Source organism: Papio anubis, chromosome 3 (genome assembly GCF_008728515.1).
Source record: "Papio anubis isolate 15944 chromosome 3, Panubis1.0, whole genome shotgun sequence".
NCBI lineage: Eukaryota > Metazoa > Chordata > Mammalia > Primates > Cercopithecidae > Papio > Papio anubis.
Genome location: NC_044978.1, coordinates 12,964,729 through 12,983,048, shown reverse-complemented (window position 1 = coordinate 12,983,048; position 18,320 = coordinate 12,964,729). Strand labels below are relative to the sequence as shown.

At 34.0% G+C, this 18,320-nt stretch overlaps 1 protein-coding gene and 1 long non-coding RNA gene across 2 annotated transcripts in view; one reads left to right on the top strand and one right to left on the bottom strand.

Moving 5' to 3' along the window:
- The window catches only part of VEGFC (vascular endothelial growth factor C), a 118,610-nt gene that overhangs the window by 31,151 nt on the left and 69,139 nt on the right, over positions 1-18,320 (bottom strand). The window contains exons 2-3 of the mRNA XM_003899386.4: positions 9,490-9,703; positions 7,698-7,888 (exon numbers count right to left, since the gene is read on the bottom strand). Coding sequence (XP_003899435.1) covers positions 7,698-7,888; positions 9,490-9,703 — 405 coding nt within the window. The remainder of the gene's footprint in view (positions 1-7,697; positions 7,889-9,489; positions 9,704-18,320) is intronic.
- On the top strand, positions 1,107-6,875 carry LOC116274117. The gene is made up of 3 exons (XR_004182603.1): positions 1,107-1,185; positions 4,454-4,563; positions 6,792-6,875. It is a non-coding gene; the product is annotated as an uncharacterized LOC116274117 (long non-coding RNA).

The following is an 18,320-nucleotide window of genomic DNA, read 5'->3' as shown; positions in this document are numbered from 1 at the left end:
AGGAAAAGGGCATGATAATACAAATCAGTGAGGGAAATGCAGGGCACAGTCAATGATGAATGTTAACTTTCCCTTGGTACTGATGTTTGCTCTTCTCTTCTGACACATGAATGCCCTAAGAATTAATAAGCACACCAGGCTTTAAATGACATTTATCAGAATGATGCTTCCTCCCAAATCTATATTTAAAGACCCAATCCTTCTTCTAAAATTTTAGAATTATACATCAAAACTTCTGGTATCTCCACCTAAACACTATTCACCATTCAGGCTCTTTCTTTTTTTTTTTTTTTTTTTTTTTTTTTTTTTTGAGACGCAGTCTTTGCTCTGGCCAGATCTCAGCTCACTGCAAGCTCCGCATTCAGGCTCTTTCAAATCAGTATATTCAAAATTTGACCTTTGACCCCAAATTTGTTTCTTTTTATTCACATATTCATTTTATTCACTTCTAAGTGTTTGCTATGTGCCAACTACTGTGCTATTGTTCAGTGTAATAAGCAAACACAATCTTTGCTTTCATGGAGTCTACAACCTATGGAATAAGGCTGGGTGCAGTGGCTCACACCTGTAATCCCAGCACTTTGGGAGGCAGAGGTGGGCGGATCACCTGAGGTCAGGAGTTCTAGACCAGCCTGGCTAACATGGTGAAACCCCATCTCTACTACAAATACAAAAAATTAGCCAGGTGTGGTGGTGCACACCTGTAATCCCAGCTATTTGAGGGCTGAGGCAAGAGAATCACTTGAACCCAGGAGGCAGAGGTTGCAGTGAGCAGAGATTGTGCCACTGCACTCCAGCCTGGGCGGCAAGAGTGAGACTCCATCTAAAAAAAAGAAACAAAAAACAAAAAACAAAAAAAAAACCCACCTAGGGAATAAAACAAAGATAAAACAATCTGAGAGACAAGGTAACGATGCTAAGAGACAGCAACAATGGATACCGTGGAACCACACGACAGAGCGTTCTGGAAGTAACAGCAACAATGGATGCTGTGGAAGCACATGACAGAATGTCCTGGAAGTTACATTTACGTTTAGGCCTAAGGATGAGTAGAAATTAACTAGATACATTGAGATATGGGATCAAGTGTAGGGAGATGTTTCAAACACAGAGTACAGCATTACAATGCTGGAGGTGACAGATATTGACATAACCCAAAAAGTGAAAAGAATTTGGGTCTTAGTGGTAAGTAGTTTTTGCGGGGAAAAGTATTGACATTTGAGGCTGGACATTTAAGTAGCATCCAGATCACTGAGGGCCCAGGAAATTAAGTTTAAGGGATTTTAAGAGTTTCATTCAAAACACTAACAACTTAGAACATTTGTACCAATCAATCTGACCAGAGGCTGGCCTGAGCAACCCAATCAGAAAAGACAAGCTTATCACAACACTAGTTGAATGCTGGCTCCATCCCAATAAGGCAATGTTATCGAGGAGTTTTTAGCAGTATCTGACCTAGAGTTAAGGGGAAAAAAAAAAAATCACTGCTAAAAAGTGGCAAATGGATTGGAGGAAAGGAAGAATGGAGGTAGGAGACCAGTTACTAGGCTTGCCCAAGAGGAGTGGTCTAGGTGAGGGGTAAATGTGGCCTAGATCAGAGTGGGATTAGCAGCACGGAGACACTGGATGGGTCCTAGAGATGTTTTCAAGGTAGATCGAATAGCAATTAGTTTTGGTGAAAGGAAGAATAACTTGGCTTGACCAACTGGCTGAATGATGATGTCATTTACTAAGACCGAGAATACTGGAAAAAGAAGAGGATTCACTTACTTGCTTATTTGTACAAGGTGGTGGGGAATAGGTTGTAACTGTTAAGTGAGACAGACCGACTGGTCTGAGGGAAAGCCAAGGCACAAGGTTGAGTGGACAGTGGAGAAATCAGCAGAGAAGCCTGAATTGGAGGGAAAGGTTTGGGAAAAGTAAAAAAAAAAATTAGATGAGAAAACACAAGGAGAGTTACAGTCTGGAGAGAAGGTGTCTTAGGTCAGAATTCTCAGGAGAAATAGCATAGTTTTGATGAACTACACATTTTTAATTCTCAAAATCCTCAAATCTTTAAAAAATTAAAATGACACAATAAAAATGATTGCTACATAAATTTTAAAATATGACTGATTACAGATCAGAATGTATAAATATTGTGATTATTGCAAGTATATAACCTACCAAAAGGATAGAAAAAAACTAAAAAAAAAAAAAAAAATCAACCAATGACAAAAAGCAGACAAACTTCAGAAATTTCATAGGCAAATTCTGATTTTTCACACAAGCAGATGATGGGGAAGAAGCTGAGAAAATGCATATCAACATTATAAATTATTATAAAAATAAGCCTAAATTCTGCAAAGCTGGGAGGTGAAAGAGATGAAATACAGCAAGAAATGATTCCATGTGATCTAAAGTAGACAATTTTCTTACAGCAAATATTTGACGTTTAAGTACTGAGTATACTGGGCAAAATTATTTCATCTATATGCAGCTTACATTTAACACTAAATGCTCATCTTACCCCTGGCCCCTTGCTATTTTATTTTATTTATTTTATTTTATTTTATTTTATTTATTTTATTTTATTTTACTTTGAGGCAGGGTCTGGTTCTGTCACCCAGGCTGGAGTGCAGTGGTGCGATCTCTACTCACCGCAGCCTCTGCCGTCCAGGCTCCACCAATCCTCCCACCTCAGCCACCTCCCTAGTAGCTGGGATTACAGGTGCACAACACCAGGCCTGGCTAATTTTTATACTTTTTTGGAGAGACAGGGTTTCACTATGTTGCCCAGGCTGGTCTCCATTTCCCAAGCTCAAGAGATCTGCCTGTCTTGGCATCCTAAAGTGCTAGGATTACAGGTGTAAGCCACCGGGCCCAGCCAAGCCTTGCAATTTCTAAAGCCTAAACCTCTCCAACACCTCCCTCTTGATAGAGTAATTTTTATGCTACTGAGCATACACACCTCCTCCTGAATAAATACTTTCACTCCAATACCCATTGGGTGAATGTGACACCTAATTAGACCAACGCAGATAATGAATATGCAATGGTCGCAGAAAAACCACTAATGGTTAATGGAAGACTAAATTTACTTACTTTGCTTACTAACAATATACTGATTTTCTGTTTTCCAAGTTTACATTTTACCTAAGGTATGCTTAGGTATCTATTTGGCCCACAGGTAAATTATGCATTTATTTGGTCGACCAATAGTAAGAAAAATGTAGTGTTGGCTTTTGCTCATATTAACTAACGAATGAGAGAATAAAGAAGAATTTTCTCCCTTATCTGTAAAAGAAACAGATATATAGTAATACATATTTATTATTATATATAATGATATATTATGTATACTATAATATATATTATATATTATATACTATATATACTATGTATAGTAAATATAATATATATTATATTATATATTTATATGTATAATTATATAATATATGGTATTATATATTTATTATAATATATAATTATATAATTATAATTAGTATAATATACTGTAATATATAATTATATATTATATATGTATATATACATACATATATATTATCATATGTATATATAATGGCCATATATTATATATGTATTATATATATTATTATTACTATAATATTATAATTACATATATTATATGTAATTATATACATAATATTATATATGTAATATTATATAGTATATATAATATATAATATACTGTAATATATAATTATATGTTATTATATATTATAGTATATAATTATATATTACTATATTACTATATATGTTTCTTTTACAGATAAGGGAGAAAAGATATATGTATGTATATTTGTATATACATATACATATGTCTATGTATATATAAACTTTTATTTTAGGTTTGAGGGTACATGTGAGGTTTGTTACACAAGTAAACTCATGTCATGGGGGGATGTTGCATAGATTATTTCATCACCCAGGAACTAAGCCCAGTACCCAATAGTTATCTTTTCTGTTCCTCTCCAGAAACAGATATTTTTTAAAAGATGAAGCTAAATTGATAGCATAAACTTTTGTTTGGCAAAAAGACTCATTATCTGAAAATTATACAAGTGTGTTAATCAGCTATTTTATTATTATTCATCTTCAAGGCAGCAGTTTTAAAGCCTGGTTTAAAGGGAAAATGCTAGGGGTCAGGGAATCAACACCCCAAAACTGTGGGGGAAAATGCTGTGGATATGTCTATATTTTCATTTATTCTCATGAAAGGGTCCACAGGTTTTATGTGGTACTAAAAGAGATTTGTGCACTGATTCTGTGGCAGGCACTGGATAAGTAGTGAACAGACCTCTTTTTGCCTTTGTGGAGGAGGGAGACATTAATCATGTAATAATGACTACATAATTATAAACTACGTGATTACAGGCCGTAATAAATACCATTTTAAAAGTATGGGAAACTATAAAGCATTTACTACGAATATTGGGTCTAATCTAAATAGGTCAGAAAGTCTTGCCCGAGGCCTTGCGGAAGCCACTGGACGCCCAAGTTGAGATCTGAAGAACTAGCACCTCAGGAAAGAGGAGACAAGAAGGCCAGGTTAACTTAATGGTGTGTGTGCCAAGGCCCAGGAGCAGAGGAAACATGATGATGCCCAGGAATTGGAGAAAGCCTAGAGCATTGGAAGCAGAGGATCAAGAATCATTACATTAGATGATGCTGAAGAGGGGCTATAGGGTAGAGATTGCAGGTTGTGATAAAGATGGGGTCTTTAAAATCCTGCATGTTCTCATTTATGTGGGAGCTAAATAAGTGGATCTCATGGAGGTAGAGAGAAGAATACTGATTATCAGAGGCTGGGAAGGGGAAGAGTAGGGAGGATGGAGAGAGGATGGTTAAGGGGTACAAAAGCACAGTTAAATAGCAGGAATACGTTTTAGTATTCAACAGTACATCAGGAAAATTGTAGTGAATAGCAATATATAGTATATTTTTTTAAAAGCTGCAAGAGAAGAATTGTAGCCTTCTCAACAGAAAGAAAAGATCAATGTTTGAGACGATGGATATCCCAATTACCCTGACTTGATCATTACACATTTTGTACAGGTATCAACACATCACACAAGACCCCAAAATACATACAACTATGATATATCAAGAAATAAAACCTTTAAAAAAGATTTTTGTATTATTTTATGAGCAATGGGAAATCACCGAAAGGCCTTCATGCTGGAGACTGACATCAGATCTGTGGGGGGTTTTTTTGTATATTTGAAACAGGGTCATGCTCTGTTAACCAGGCTGGGAGTGCAGTGGTACAATCCTAGCTCACTGCAGCCCTGAACTCCTGGGCTCAAGCAATCCTCCTCCCTCTGCTGCCTCAGCAGCTGAGACCACAGGCATGAGCCACCATGCAGAGCCATAGATTTGGATCTACGTTTTGAAAAAATATGCTTGAAAGTAATTTACAGAAAAGATTTTGAAGAAAGGAAACGGAAGGAGGAAGAGCAGAGAGAAGGCTATGTCCTTAGTTGGAAAGAGTATCCAAAGCACCTTGGTTTACTATTTGATTTAAATCAAATACCATATTAGGAATATAATCTAGAATACATCATATTGCTTAACTGGATTATTTTAAAATGTAAATTAATAGCATTCCAAAAATTGTATATTTCAATTCCTAAATCATCCATATTTATTTTCTCTACCTTTAAAAGAAAATGATATTTTTGTCAAGAGATTCAGTATACCAAAATTCCTCTTAAGGGGTTTGGCTTGAAGATAAAAACAACATTTTAGTTATTAATATGTTTTAAAAATGAATATTACCTTTCAGAGAATATCTGCTTGGCCTCAGTATTTCTATTTAATTTATTTTAAAGTATGCAGTTCTAAAATTTAGAGGATTTTAAAGAATCCTGTTTGATTTCAGGGTTATGATAAAATAAGTATATACCAATAAAACTTGTTAAAGGAGGATTAACTTATTTAGAATAGTAAATACTAAACTATAATGTTTTATTGTTTATTTTATTGTTGTTTGACAAAGATTCAGGGAGGATAAATGAACTAAGGATAACTTTTGCTATGCCCCATAGCACAATTATATATTAGTCTATTAAAAATATTAAAATTTTGTCCAGCACTGAAATATTATCATGTTCCCACAACTGTACATTTTTCTGGTAAAGTTTCTAAATGCATGACTATATTTAGAGTCACACTGTTTTCCTTGAGAACACATGTTGGAATGACCCCTACATTATTTTGCTGTGCTTTTAGGAAATAATTAGAATGAACTTCATCTGGCTAAGCTTAACTAACTATGATACTAATAGAAATGATAGAAGGCCCCAAAGCAACACTTTTAATTTTGTTAACCTTTAGAGTTAAGGCAGAGGCAAGCTGAACAGAAAATTTAGTTTTAAAATTTATTTTTTGTTTCTTCTTGCAAGTCTTAATCTAAAATGGCTTGTTTCTTTATCAAGTGGTTGAGCAATATAAAGAAACTCAATTTTTGGAAAAAAAAAAAAAAAAGCAACTAATTTCGGTTGTATAATAAGACACTGTCTCCAAACTCAGAGGCCAAATGATCATAACAGTAAAAATTGTAGAAATATTCAACTAGCTGAAAAAACGTAGCTCATGGAATTGAGATAGTAATCTTAACTCTGATTTCTATTAATATTATATTGAAATAAGAGTAGGTTTTATTAGTGAAAACCATGTAGATCAGCTTAAGCTTGCATAAAATTAAAATGTTAATTTTCTGTCATACCACATCATAAAATCATATCTAACACCACATCTTTCAAACAATTTCATTTTTCATTCTCCAGGTCAAAGAACAGTTCTGAATTTAGCCAGATTTACGTGTGTGAGTCTAACTTGAAAAACAGCTTGGAAAGGCCATTAGGACAACCACAGTTTTGTCTTTCGGGAGAAGTTTGCTTCAGCCCAACCCACAGGACTGGATTTCTCCAAACATTTCTGTGCAGAGGCCAGAGGTGCACACGATTTCAAACAACACTCTCACGGTTATCGCCAGCACATACGCGTGTTCCACAGCCAGCCTCCTCTACCACATAAGACCCACAAAGTGGGTTTATGTGTCTGGTCTGAAAATCCCTGATCCAAAGCCAACCTTAAGAGACATTTCCTGGTTATCAGAAGCTCACCATTTAATGAGATAAACTTCCCAGTTTATTCAAAACATCTGAGATCTGGTGTCAGAGTTATTTCCTTTGCTTTCGTCAGGAAGACAATCAATTTGTTCAGTGAGACGGCTTATTTCAATACTACACCACTGTTTCACAGAACACACGCATTTAATTTTACACTTTGAATGCATACTTTGCACTGTTCTCTCCACCATCCGAAAACTTACCCATTTAAAAGTATTTTATTGCCAAATGAAAATGTTTATTCTTAAAGATCAACACACACACACATACATACATGTACACACATACATACGCATATTTATTGTTTTCTTCATGAGGCTTTGACTCCATTATGTGAAGAGTTTGCCAAGCAATAAAGCATCAATTACTTTCTTTGTGACATTGTATTGTCAAAAACACAAAATACTAAAAAATTGACTTCATTCCCCCAAAGAAAATATAGGAGACCCTGAGTTGAACCAAGTTACTTTAAAGCAACCAGAAGTTTAAGCACATCATCCCTAAAGTGAAAGGTTCTAATTGAAGGGGCTGTCACAGGTAGCAGGAATGGGCAATACCCACCGTCTTGCTGAGGTAGCTCGTGCTGGTGTTCATGCACTGTAGCCCCTCACTGTTGCAGCAACCCCCACATCTGTAGACGGACACACATGGAGGTTTAAAGAAGGTGTTTGTTGCGACTCCAAACTCCTTCCCCACATCTATACACACCTCCCGTGGCATGCATTGAGTCTTTCTCCACTCATTATCAATACCTGTCAAGTCATAGGGAAATCAGTAAGTTTTATGGAAACCACCAAGATAAAAAAGTCACAGCAGCTGCAAGTCACTCACATTCGATTTCAGATTTTAACATTTAAGTTCAATATATAACTAGAGACAGCTGATGGGATCCTAAATTGACTTGTGAATAAGAATATGATACAACATTGAAAAGACAAGCTAAGAATATTTTCTTAAGCTCATTTCTATAGCCAGGCAATGAGCAAAATTAGCATTATGCTTTATTAAAAGTACATCAATATCCCACAACACTAATGTTTGGTTTTTGTTTCCTAGGCAAATGGTAATTTAATACATGAAAGTTTATAAGATGTGTGGAGAGTCATGTTCATTCTCTATAGTGTGACCATTTATGTGCTCTCAATGCAAATATAAATATAATTTTATTTTTCTTTAAAACTGAGTTGCATATGAGAAAACAGCTATGGTTTTAGATTCAAGCCAAAAATCCTTTTCAGGCAGACTGTTTGGCAACCTTGAGTAATGTCATGGCCGTAGCTGCATTGCAGTGAAATGCAAGGCTATTTTCCACCAACTGGGACTCATTCTGAACTTTCTTCAGCAAAGTCAATGTTTCCTCTCCCTTTTAGCTCTCCTCTGGAATTTTGTTTCTGATGAGTTAGTAGCTCACCTATAATACTGTTGACTTTTTGAATTCTGCATTACAAATGATGTATTTCCTAAGTATACTAGTTTATTTCTCCCATATTTCCCCTAAAATAGAATTTTTGGAAAAGGACATAAACTATTGGTTATACAACCATGAAGCCATTTTGTTTGCCTTTGTTCTCAAAATACTTTCCAATATCAAACTTTTATAGCGATTAAGAGCTACTAACTGAAGGCAAGTAGGTTTTTAAATTACTCCACCACCTTTTTTTAAAATTTTTAAAAAATATATATATATATATATATTTTTTTTTATAGAGATGAGGTCTTGCTGTGTTGTTCAGGCTGGTCTCTGACTCTGGCTTCAAGCAATCCTCCCACTTCAGCCTCCCCAACGGCTCGGATTACAGACATGAGCCTCTGTCCAGTCCTACCCTACCAATTGATGCTATGACATTTTATGCAACATGATCATTTTCTGTGAAGCTTTATGCTAGATACCTCATCAGCTTAAGTCCCACTCTGAGCCAGTTATCTATGAAGCAGCAAGGCAACAAGTGGCATCTGAAAAGGCGCGATTTCAAATGAAGCATTTCTCAATCCAAATCAGATTGGAAATTAAGGTATAATTATTTGATAAGATAAAGAATGTTTATGTTAATAAACATACACAGTGTGCAAAAATATAGCTATCTGTCTTAAAAATTTTCCAATGGCTATCGCCTGAAAAAATTAATGTGTGTTGTTATGCATGGACCTTTCTATCTTGTATTTTAAGAAGTCATCTTAATACTCAAAGTGAAATCACAAAATGTTATATTTTGAAGTAATTCTTTATTTTCTATTTGTTTTCCGCCCTAAAGGTGTATTTGGTGATACAAACATTGAAATTAAAGAACCAGGCTGGCAACTTCCACTCGTTTGATATATAAGGCTTACTATATATTTTATTTCCCATACTTACTTTTTAAGATCTCTGCATTATAATGTGCCGCAGCGAATTTTATAGTCTCTTCTGTCCTTGAGTTGAGGTTGGCCTGTTCTTTGTTTTGTTGCCAGCCTCCTTTGCTTAGCTGACACTTGTACATTTTCCAATATTCTGGGTAGAGTACAGTCATGAGTTCATCTACACTGGACACAGACCGTAACTGCTCCTCCAGATCTTTGCTTGCAAAAGCCTGTCAAAGAAAAATGCAAGATCAATGACTTACCAGCTTAAGGGATTTAGAAACAAATGCACTTTAAAACGGTTAGGTTTCATATTATCTATGCTCTGTTCCCTAACAAAAATATTATTAATTGCTCCTAAATTACTTCACTTTCCTTGGTAAAATTATATTTATATTTTAATTTGTATGAACCAAAACAATTAAAAATATATATTTTGTTGTTAGGAAAAAAATTTTGTGATATAATTGTAAAATAATTTTAAAGTAGCTTGTTTTCTTCATAGCTTTTTAAAATAATTGGTCAATTTGTATGTTTGAAAATTTATTCATTTGTATCACCCTCCTAAACAGATAAAATTACACTGAAATCCGCCCTAATGCTTTGCTTTATTTTTAGCTACCAGCAACAATACAATATAATTAAGCAGGATGCTTAAGAGTAGGAATTTTACTTTCATGGGAGCTATTTTAGAACAAATAATCACACGAAGAAAGGAATTTCAACAACAATGTCACAGTAAGATTTATATTTTGGCAGAATCTCTCAATATTTCAGAGGAAATTTTATCATTAAGATTAATACCACCGCCAGGCGCGGTGGCTCACGCCTATAATCCCAGCACTTTGGGAGACCGAGGTGGATGGATCGAGGTCAGGAGATCAAGACCATCCTGGCTAACACGGTGAAACCCCGTCTCTACTGAAAAAACACACAAAAAAACAGCCAGGCGTGGTGGCCTGTAGTCCCAGCCTTCTCGGGGAGGAGGCTGAGGCAGGAGAATGGCGTGAACCAGGGAGCTTACAGTGAGCGAGATGCAGCTCCAGCCTGGCTGACAGAGCAAGACTTCGTCTCAAAAAAAAAGAAAAAAAATTAATACCACCTTCAAAGAAATGAAATAGTTCAGAGAACACTAAATATTCTTATTGATGGCTAACTGCATATATAAGTGTACTCATTTAAGTAGAATATTCCAAATTATATTTTAGTAGTTACCATATCTACGAAATAAATACAATTTTTTTTTTCTAAATTACACTTAGAATTAGGAAAAAGGAAACTTGTATAGCTTTATCTATCTGCCAAATAAAATACAACATCAATTGTTTATTTTATATTGTCATGATTATCCCAGCTTTTAAATATAAATGTATAAGTAAATACTTTGGACATTGGTTCTCAAAGTTTAGTGGGAATAAGAGTCAATGAACGAACTGTCAGAAATGCAGGTAACTGTCCCCCACCTCTCCATGGTTTCTTGGATGGATCAAGAACTTACATTTTAACAAATTACAGTTTTCCTATCTAATTTTTGAAGCACAAAATGAACGTATTTGCCTTAAAATTGAAATCCTATTTAATCTGAAAAGCATTTTTCACTTCTATTTTTGATAATCCAAGTTATTCTATGTAAGTGTTTTTTGTACTATATATTGAGAACATAATCTAATTTCATTTTCTAATCTCATTATAACAGAGTCTCCTAAAAACAAGTCAGTTATGAATATGAAATGTGCTGCTCCCTATTAGATAATGAAGTTGGCTGTGAATGTTGGGTTTACACTTTCACTACCATTTATGGTGTGATTTGAGTATATCACTTAATCTCTATAGGTCTATATTAGAAAAATATTTATATTAATCCATTACTTTCTGAAGTATATGGGATGATTCCTGATATACCACACAACCATAGAAAATCTACTGAATACAGGAAGGGTGGAGGTGGAGAGGAGGTCTTAGTTTAAATGAAAGTTACAAAACATCCTCTCACAGTTTCCCAATTAAACGTTTATAAAATGTTTGCCAAAAAAATCTCACTTATGACACAAAATTCAAAAATCAAAAGTGTTTCAGAATTGAAAAAGGTTACTACTGAAGAGAACATTTATAAAAGTGATTATAAAAACCACACAATACGTGAGGTGATGGATGTGTTAACCTGATTATTATAATCATTTCACAATGTATATGTACAGCAAAATATCACATCATATACCTTAAATATATGCCATTTTTATTTGTCAGTCACACCTCAATAATGTTGGGGGGAAAAAAAAACAGTGTACAGGTGTATCTGTGGTCACTGTTACCTGCAGTAAAACATAACAGATAAGTTTATTTTTGTCTGCTTGTTGAATAGCCCTTGAAGAAAAGGAGCAATAGGGACCTGCGTGTGATTGGAAGGTTCCTGAAACTCTCCACTACAAGTCCGCTGGGATTAAAGACAGGTTGTGACCTAGACTGAGCACATCAGAAATTCACCAAACTGTTAAGAAAGGGATGATGGTAGACAGAGACTTTCAATTAAGTATTATTTGAAGTTTTAAGGCAAACAAATTAGTATTGTAAAAGTTCAAAATGAGAAATAACTATAACAATATTTATATTTATTAAAAAAAAAACTGTTCCTCAAAGATCAACTGGAGAAAAACATAAGCATAACATTCACAATAGAGAAAATACAATATTAAAAAATGAAAAAAACAGTAGAAAAGCTATTATATTTATACTCTTAGGCTGAAAAAGGCCTTTTAAAAGTGAATATAAAATAAAATGAAAATATTTGTATGGCAGAAAACACTGCAAACAAATTAAAAGACAATAAAGTAGGAAATTATTTGCAATATACATAATAGATGAAAATGGACTAATATTATTAAAATATTGCATGAATACACTAATGAAAAAATAAACTGGTGCTTCAACAGAAAGATGGACAAAGAACTTGAACTGAATATTAACAAAGAAGAAATATAAATAATACATATTGTATGACGGCAAAAGTGAAGGAAACTATAATTCTTTTCAATCCTGGTGGGAGTATAAATTTGAACATCTCTTCAAGGAAAATATGGTACTGCAGGTTGAAAGACCTCTAATATATGCTCCATTTAGATAGCCAATTCACTTTGGAATAAAATTTCCTATCCAACAGAAGTGATATAATTCTGTCAGGTATATGTATAAATTCATTGTGCAGCTGTCTATATAATAGCAAATATATAAAGCCACCTAGCAGATCGGGCACAGTGGCTCACGCCTGTAATCCCAACACTTTGGGAGGCCGAGGCAGGTAGATCAGGAAGTCAGGAGTTTGAGACCAGCCTGGACAATGGGGTGAAACCCTGTCTCTGCTAAAAATACAAAAATTAGCTGGGCATAGTGGCGCATGTCTGTAATGCCAGCTATTCAGGAGGCTGAGGCAGGAGAATCACTTGAATCCCAGAGGCAGAGGTTGTGGTGAACCGAGATCATGCCACTGCACTCCAGCCTGGGAAATAGAGTGAGACTCCATCTCAAAAAAAAAAGCAACCTATAGAGACAATAATAAAGAATTGATGAGATAATTTATAGTAAAAACAGAAACTAGCACAGAAAGAAATGTAATAAAACTATAAGATGTTGATATAGAAGTGTAACTTAGATATGAAAAGAGGTTCATGATATATTCTATGACAAAGTAGGATACACAATTTATATACTACATACCCACAGAAGGATCATATATATATTTAAAATATAATCTTTTCACAAAATAAAATTTATATATAGATTGCATATGTATGTGCAAATACTGTTAAGAGTAAAAGATATGCAACACAAAAAAAGTTTATCTTCTCTGAATTACAGGATTATGGTAATCATATTCTTCTTTATATATTTCTGTATTTTAAATTTTAAATGATGAACATATGTAACTTTTTGTGACCAAAACAAAATGTTTAAAGTAGTCATACCTGAGCATTTGGGAGGCCATATTATTAGCTCTCATTTTACCCTTTCATTTACTTCACTGCTCCTATTTCTGCATAGAGCATGCCTTTGATATATTATTTAATTTATAATAATCATTGACAAAAGTAGCCTATGGCAGACAAATGAAATAAAAATGGCTTGAAGATTGAGCAATTAATTCGCTTTTTCTCACTAGACTGTAATTATTATACTGGTGTGAAAGGAAAAGAAGCTTTAGTATCAAAAGACCCGGAAATACCTAATGTAAATGACTAGTTGATAGGTGTAGCAAACCAGCATGGCACATGTATACCTATGTAACAAATCTGCACGTTGTGCATATGTACCCTAGAACTTAAAGGATTTTTAAAAAGACCCAGATTTCTATCTTTGCTCCAGATCATATTTAATTGAGTAAGATTAGGCTTCATCTCTTTGAACTTCATTTTACTCTGTAAAATGGAAATAACAGTATCTTTCTCATAGAGTTTTTGTGGTGATCCAAATAGGCATTTGATATACGAGTGTAATATGACTCTTGCAGCCAGAGTGGAATTGTCATTATAACATCTTTAGGAAACAAATGCACAGTACAGAGATTATTAGATAAATTGAAATTTTTACACCATTATTCTACCTCAGTACTGTCCAAGTTCTGGGGCAGTATTTCTTCAGATCTGTCTTCTGCATTTTCACTCTAAATGACTAGTAACCTAGGAAGTGAGCATTGTCACCTAACTGATAGGGTTGTTTAGTGAATATCTCAGTGAATAGTGACAGGACTGTTTACCACCTAACCACGGCACATTCACATTCACATTCTAGTTTGGAAGAATATGAAGAGGTCCCAGTAAACTAGAATGAGTTCTGAGCCGTGGACATACCAAAATCTTTCAAGTGGAAATGTTATGCATATGAAAGTCAAGTTCCTTCTTAATGCTTTCTTGAGCCTTATATACACCACTGTTTTCTAGAACATTGAGGTCATTTGTTTGAATATTAACAGATTCCTTTATCTTTCAAAGGATTTGGTGCAGTTTAAAACAGAAAGTACCTTACAAATGGATACTAAACTGTAATAAAACTTCAACCAACGTAAAAGTTAATATAATTTTGCATTCCAACTTGGATGAATCAATTAGAAGGTACTAGTAACTATTAGTAATCGTCAGCATGAATGCATTAGCAAACAGCAACCTATATGATATTCAGTGGAGGAGTCTATGATGCTACGGAAGCCAAAGTTGAGTGTGCAATGACAACATCAGGGAGCTACAGAGAATCAGGAGTCATTCTCTTCCTTGATTATTCATATGCCTAAAAGGCATTCCCTTCTGACTTAACAGAAGAAGGATGATACAAGATATCTCTTTCTAGGAGAAATTACAAGATGACAAAGAGTTTTGGGGTTTCTCCTGCGCTCTATAACTCTCTTTGGGTTATGAAGAGTCATAACATGAGGTGAGCACTTAGGGGAGAATTGACAACTTTATGTTTTACACACATAGTTATTATTTTTTTAAAAAACCTCAATTTTCTCTTGTTTCTCTACTTTGACTAGGGGTTGTGCAGATGCCCATTAGGGAAAAGGTGCAAGTGCATGCAAGTTGTCCCACTTGTAATACCCAGAGGGTCAATAATAAGTGCGAAGCAGAAGAGGCATCTGGGATTAATACCATTCATGGTTCTGGACTTGTTGATGAGCGGAATTTAAAATCTATAAAAATATCTAAAAAATCTATAAAACCAGTGCCAACAGTCTCTTCAAACAACTCTCTTAAGTTAGTGACCATGTTATATATAAATGTGACACATTTAATAATTTGATGAAGTTGAAAATCACCTGGAAATGCATAGACTTGAATTATGAAAAATGTTCTTTTACCCAGGAGCATACACTCTTATCAAATAATAATAATCAGAACTGTAATAATAGGCAAGAATAGATCAAAGGAAACATCTGATCACAATACAAGCCTTATCCAGAATGCTTGGGATTAAATGTGTTCTGGATTTTGGATTTGTTTGTATGTTTTTGAAATAGTTGTATTTTACTGGTTGAGCAACGTTAATCCAAAAATCCAAAATCCAAAATGCTTCAATGAGCATTTCCTTTGAAAGTCATGTTAATACTCAAAGAGTTTCATATTTTGGAGCACTTTGGATTTTGGAGTGTTGGAATAGGGATACTCAACCTCTATCATATTTTCATGAAGTAGCCACAAAGGATCATATGCAAGTCTGGTTACTTGTCCAAAAGATCTGTATTTTGGTGGAGAGGGGAAAAAATTACCTAATGTTCAAACTGGAAAACAAGGAATGTTTATAAATTTTAACTGTCCATATAATATCTTTAAACGTTTATGAAATTTTTAACTGTCCATATACTATCTTTAAAAGTTTGACTCAAGTAATACCTCATATTTGAAAACATGTACATTACAACAGATAATTTTATAAGGTAAAGCATAAGGAGGATTACTTGCTCAAATGGTCAGATTAACAATATAAGAAATTTACTAAAATGTTTTAAAATGAGATATTTATCATAATTTTCATTACACACATCATCTCTGTGTCCTAAGAAAACAAATAATAAATTGGCATTAATCTCTCATAAAGTAGTTACCAAAGTCAATAACTGCATACTACCATTAGTTGCTGAGTTATTCTTCCCCTAAAATAGCAAAGAAACTTGCATATTCTCATTCCTTCCTATGTAAAAATGACAGCTGTATAACATGTGAACTTGTAGGTTCTTTCGTTTTCTTCAGCTATCTATGGTGGGCAAATCTGTACATTTAAAAAATATATTCTAATTATTTAAAAACACTTTCTTTTAAGCAAAAATCGGGTGAGGTGGCAGAATAAACAAAATTTTGGATTTGGGAAAAATTCCAATACATAATTATAAAATTCACTTTTAAAATTCCCCTTTGACAGAGAGTCATCAATATATACAGAAATTCAAATGTATCCTTCCAAGGAATCAAGATTTGTAAATGTTTCACATAACCTCAGCAAACCATTTTACCTAATGTTTCAGTGAAGGTGTGAGAGTCAGGATTCTTTCACCCTCAGGCCACCCATCATCTGTGTCTACACCAACCTGATGTGCCACAGATAGGGAACCCTGGAATTAGATATTTAAATTTCAGCTTAATATTGGAAGTTTCTAATTGGAAATTTTAAATTTTAATTTTCAGTTGAATTTGTGTCTGAGAAGTTCTATCGCAAATGTTGAAAATAATGCCATAATAGAGAACAGACTCTTTTTATATCTATTAACAGCATAAAATCTTATTTTTTTCAGTCACTTCTTTTTAGTTCGTTACCTGTTTTAATTAAACAAAAAACAAAAAACAAAAATATCAAAATCTAAGTAGGCTCTTAGGAAATTTTAAATATTCATTTACTCTCTAATGTAATACCAAAGTAGACAATCAGTTACTTCTGCATAATCAACACACTGGAAAACAAAGTACTTTATACGTACTGATTTCCTGCACGGAAAAATACTTGCTTGACTTTTCTGGAAGGGGATCCTCATTGATTTCGCTTTGGTAAATGGCAAAATAATTTCAGAAATATTAATTCAAACCTTTTTCCCTATATGATTGCAAAAACAGTACTATGCAGGTGAAGCCAAAAATAACAAAATAACAAATGCAATTATTCACTGAATATTAAGGCAATTCCAAGGAACTAAAATTGATTACTTGAATATTCCAATATACAGAACAGTAGAGTAATGGTTCTCAAATCAGAGTTGATTTGCCAATGATAGATCCTCCCCCACCTTCCAATCACACAGTCCCCTGTTGCTCCTTTTGTTCACTTTTCAGAATCGTGGCACTAGTGAGTAGAGGTAAGGAATGCTGCTAATCATTCTACAAGGCACAGAACATTCCCCTGAAAAAAGGAAAAATATTTTTTTTTCCTTTTTTCAGTTACGCTTGAGCTGAAATTATTATTATTATTTGAAGGAGATTAATTTTTTTTTCTTCCTCTAATGTTTCCATTTACAAAGAAACCCTTTATTTATTTGCCTCTGTTCTTTTCATTTAATTATGTCCCTTTACACCGAAGAGTTAGAAACATGTTTTTCTACCTGCTGCAAGGGGTTATATGAAAGACCAGTATTAAGCCAAAATTCCAAAAAAGGAATTATCCAGGCTGATGTGTCAATAGTGCCGCTATTGGGAAACCCTGCAGTTAAGTAAGAGTGGGCCTTGTCAGATATAATAAGTTAGCTGTATGGGTAATTTATTAGCCTCTTAACACATCGGAAAGTTGGAATTTGCTTGAATTTCACCGTGTAAAATCAGGTAGAAATGTCAGAATGAGTTAATGAATGAATCTAAAATACCACTAGCAACTAGATTTAGTAAATGTTCCTAGGGAGAATTATTTATTGACCAGGGTAACATATTATTTTCTTTTTACATAGGCATTTCTCAACAGTGATCCTTCGTTTCATAAAGAGAAGAGAATGGAGCAGTTCAGACATAGTATTCCTAGGTAAGTAAATATAAAACATTTCAAAATTATTTTCCTTTGCTTGCCTACAATTTCAAAAACAACTTTATATCCTTTCCCTAAAGGTTTATTCATAAAATTCTTTTGAAATTAAAAAGTATGTTATTAAAATATTTCTGTTCAGTAAAATTTACTTTCTTCTTTGATATTTTAAAGATCGATTTATGTCAATGCTGTTTAGTGCTAAATGTAGTACTAATATTAAAGGTGCCATTTTGAAAAAAAACCCTCTAATTAATAAAGTGAACAAATCATGAGTATATAGTGTGATGAATTTTTGCAAAGTGAAAAAATCCCTATAGTCATATCTAGATCAAGATACAGAACACTGACCACATCTTAGAAGCCATC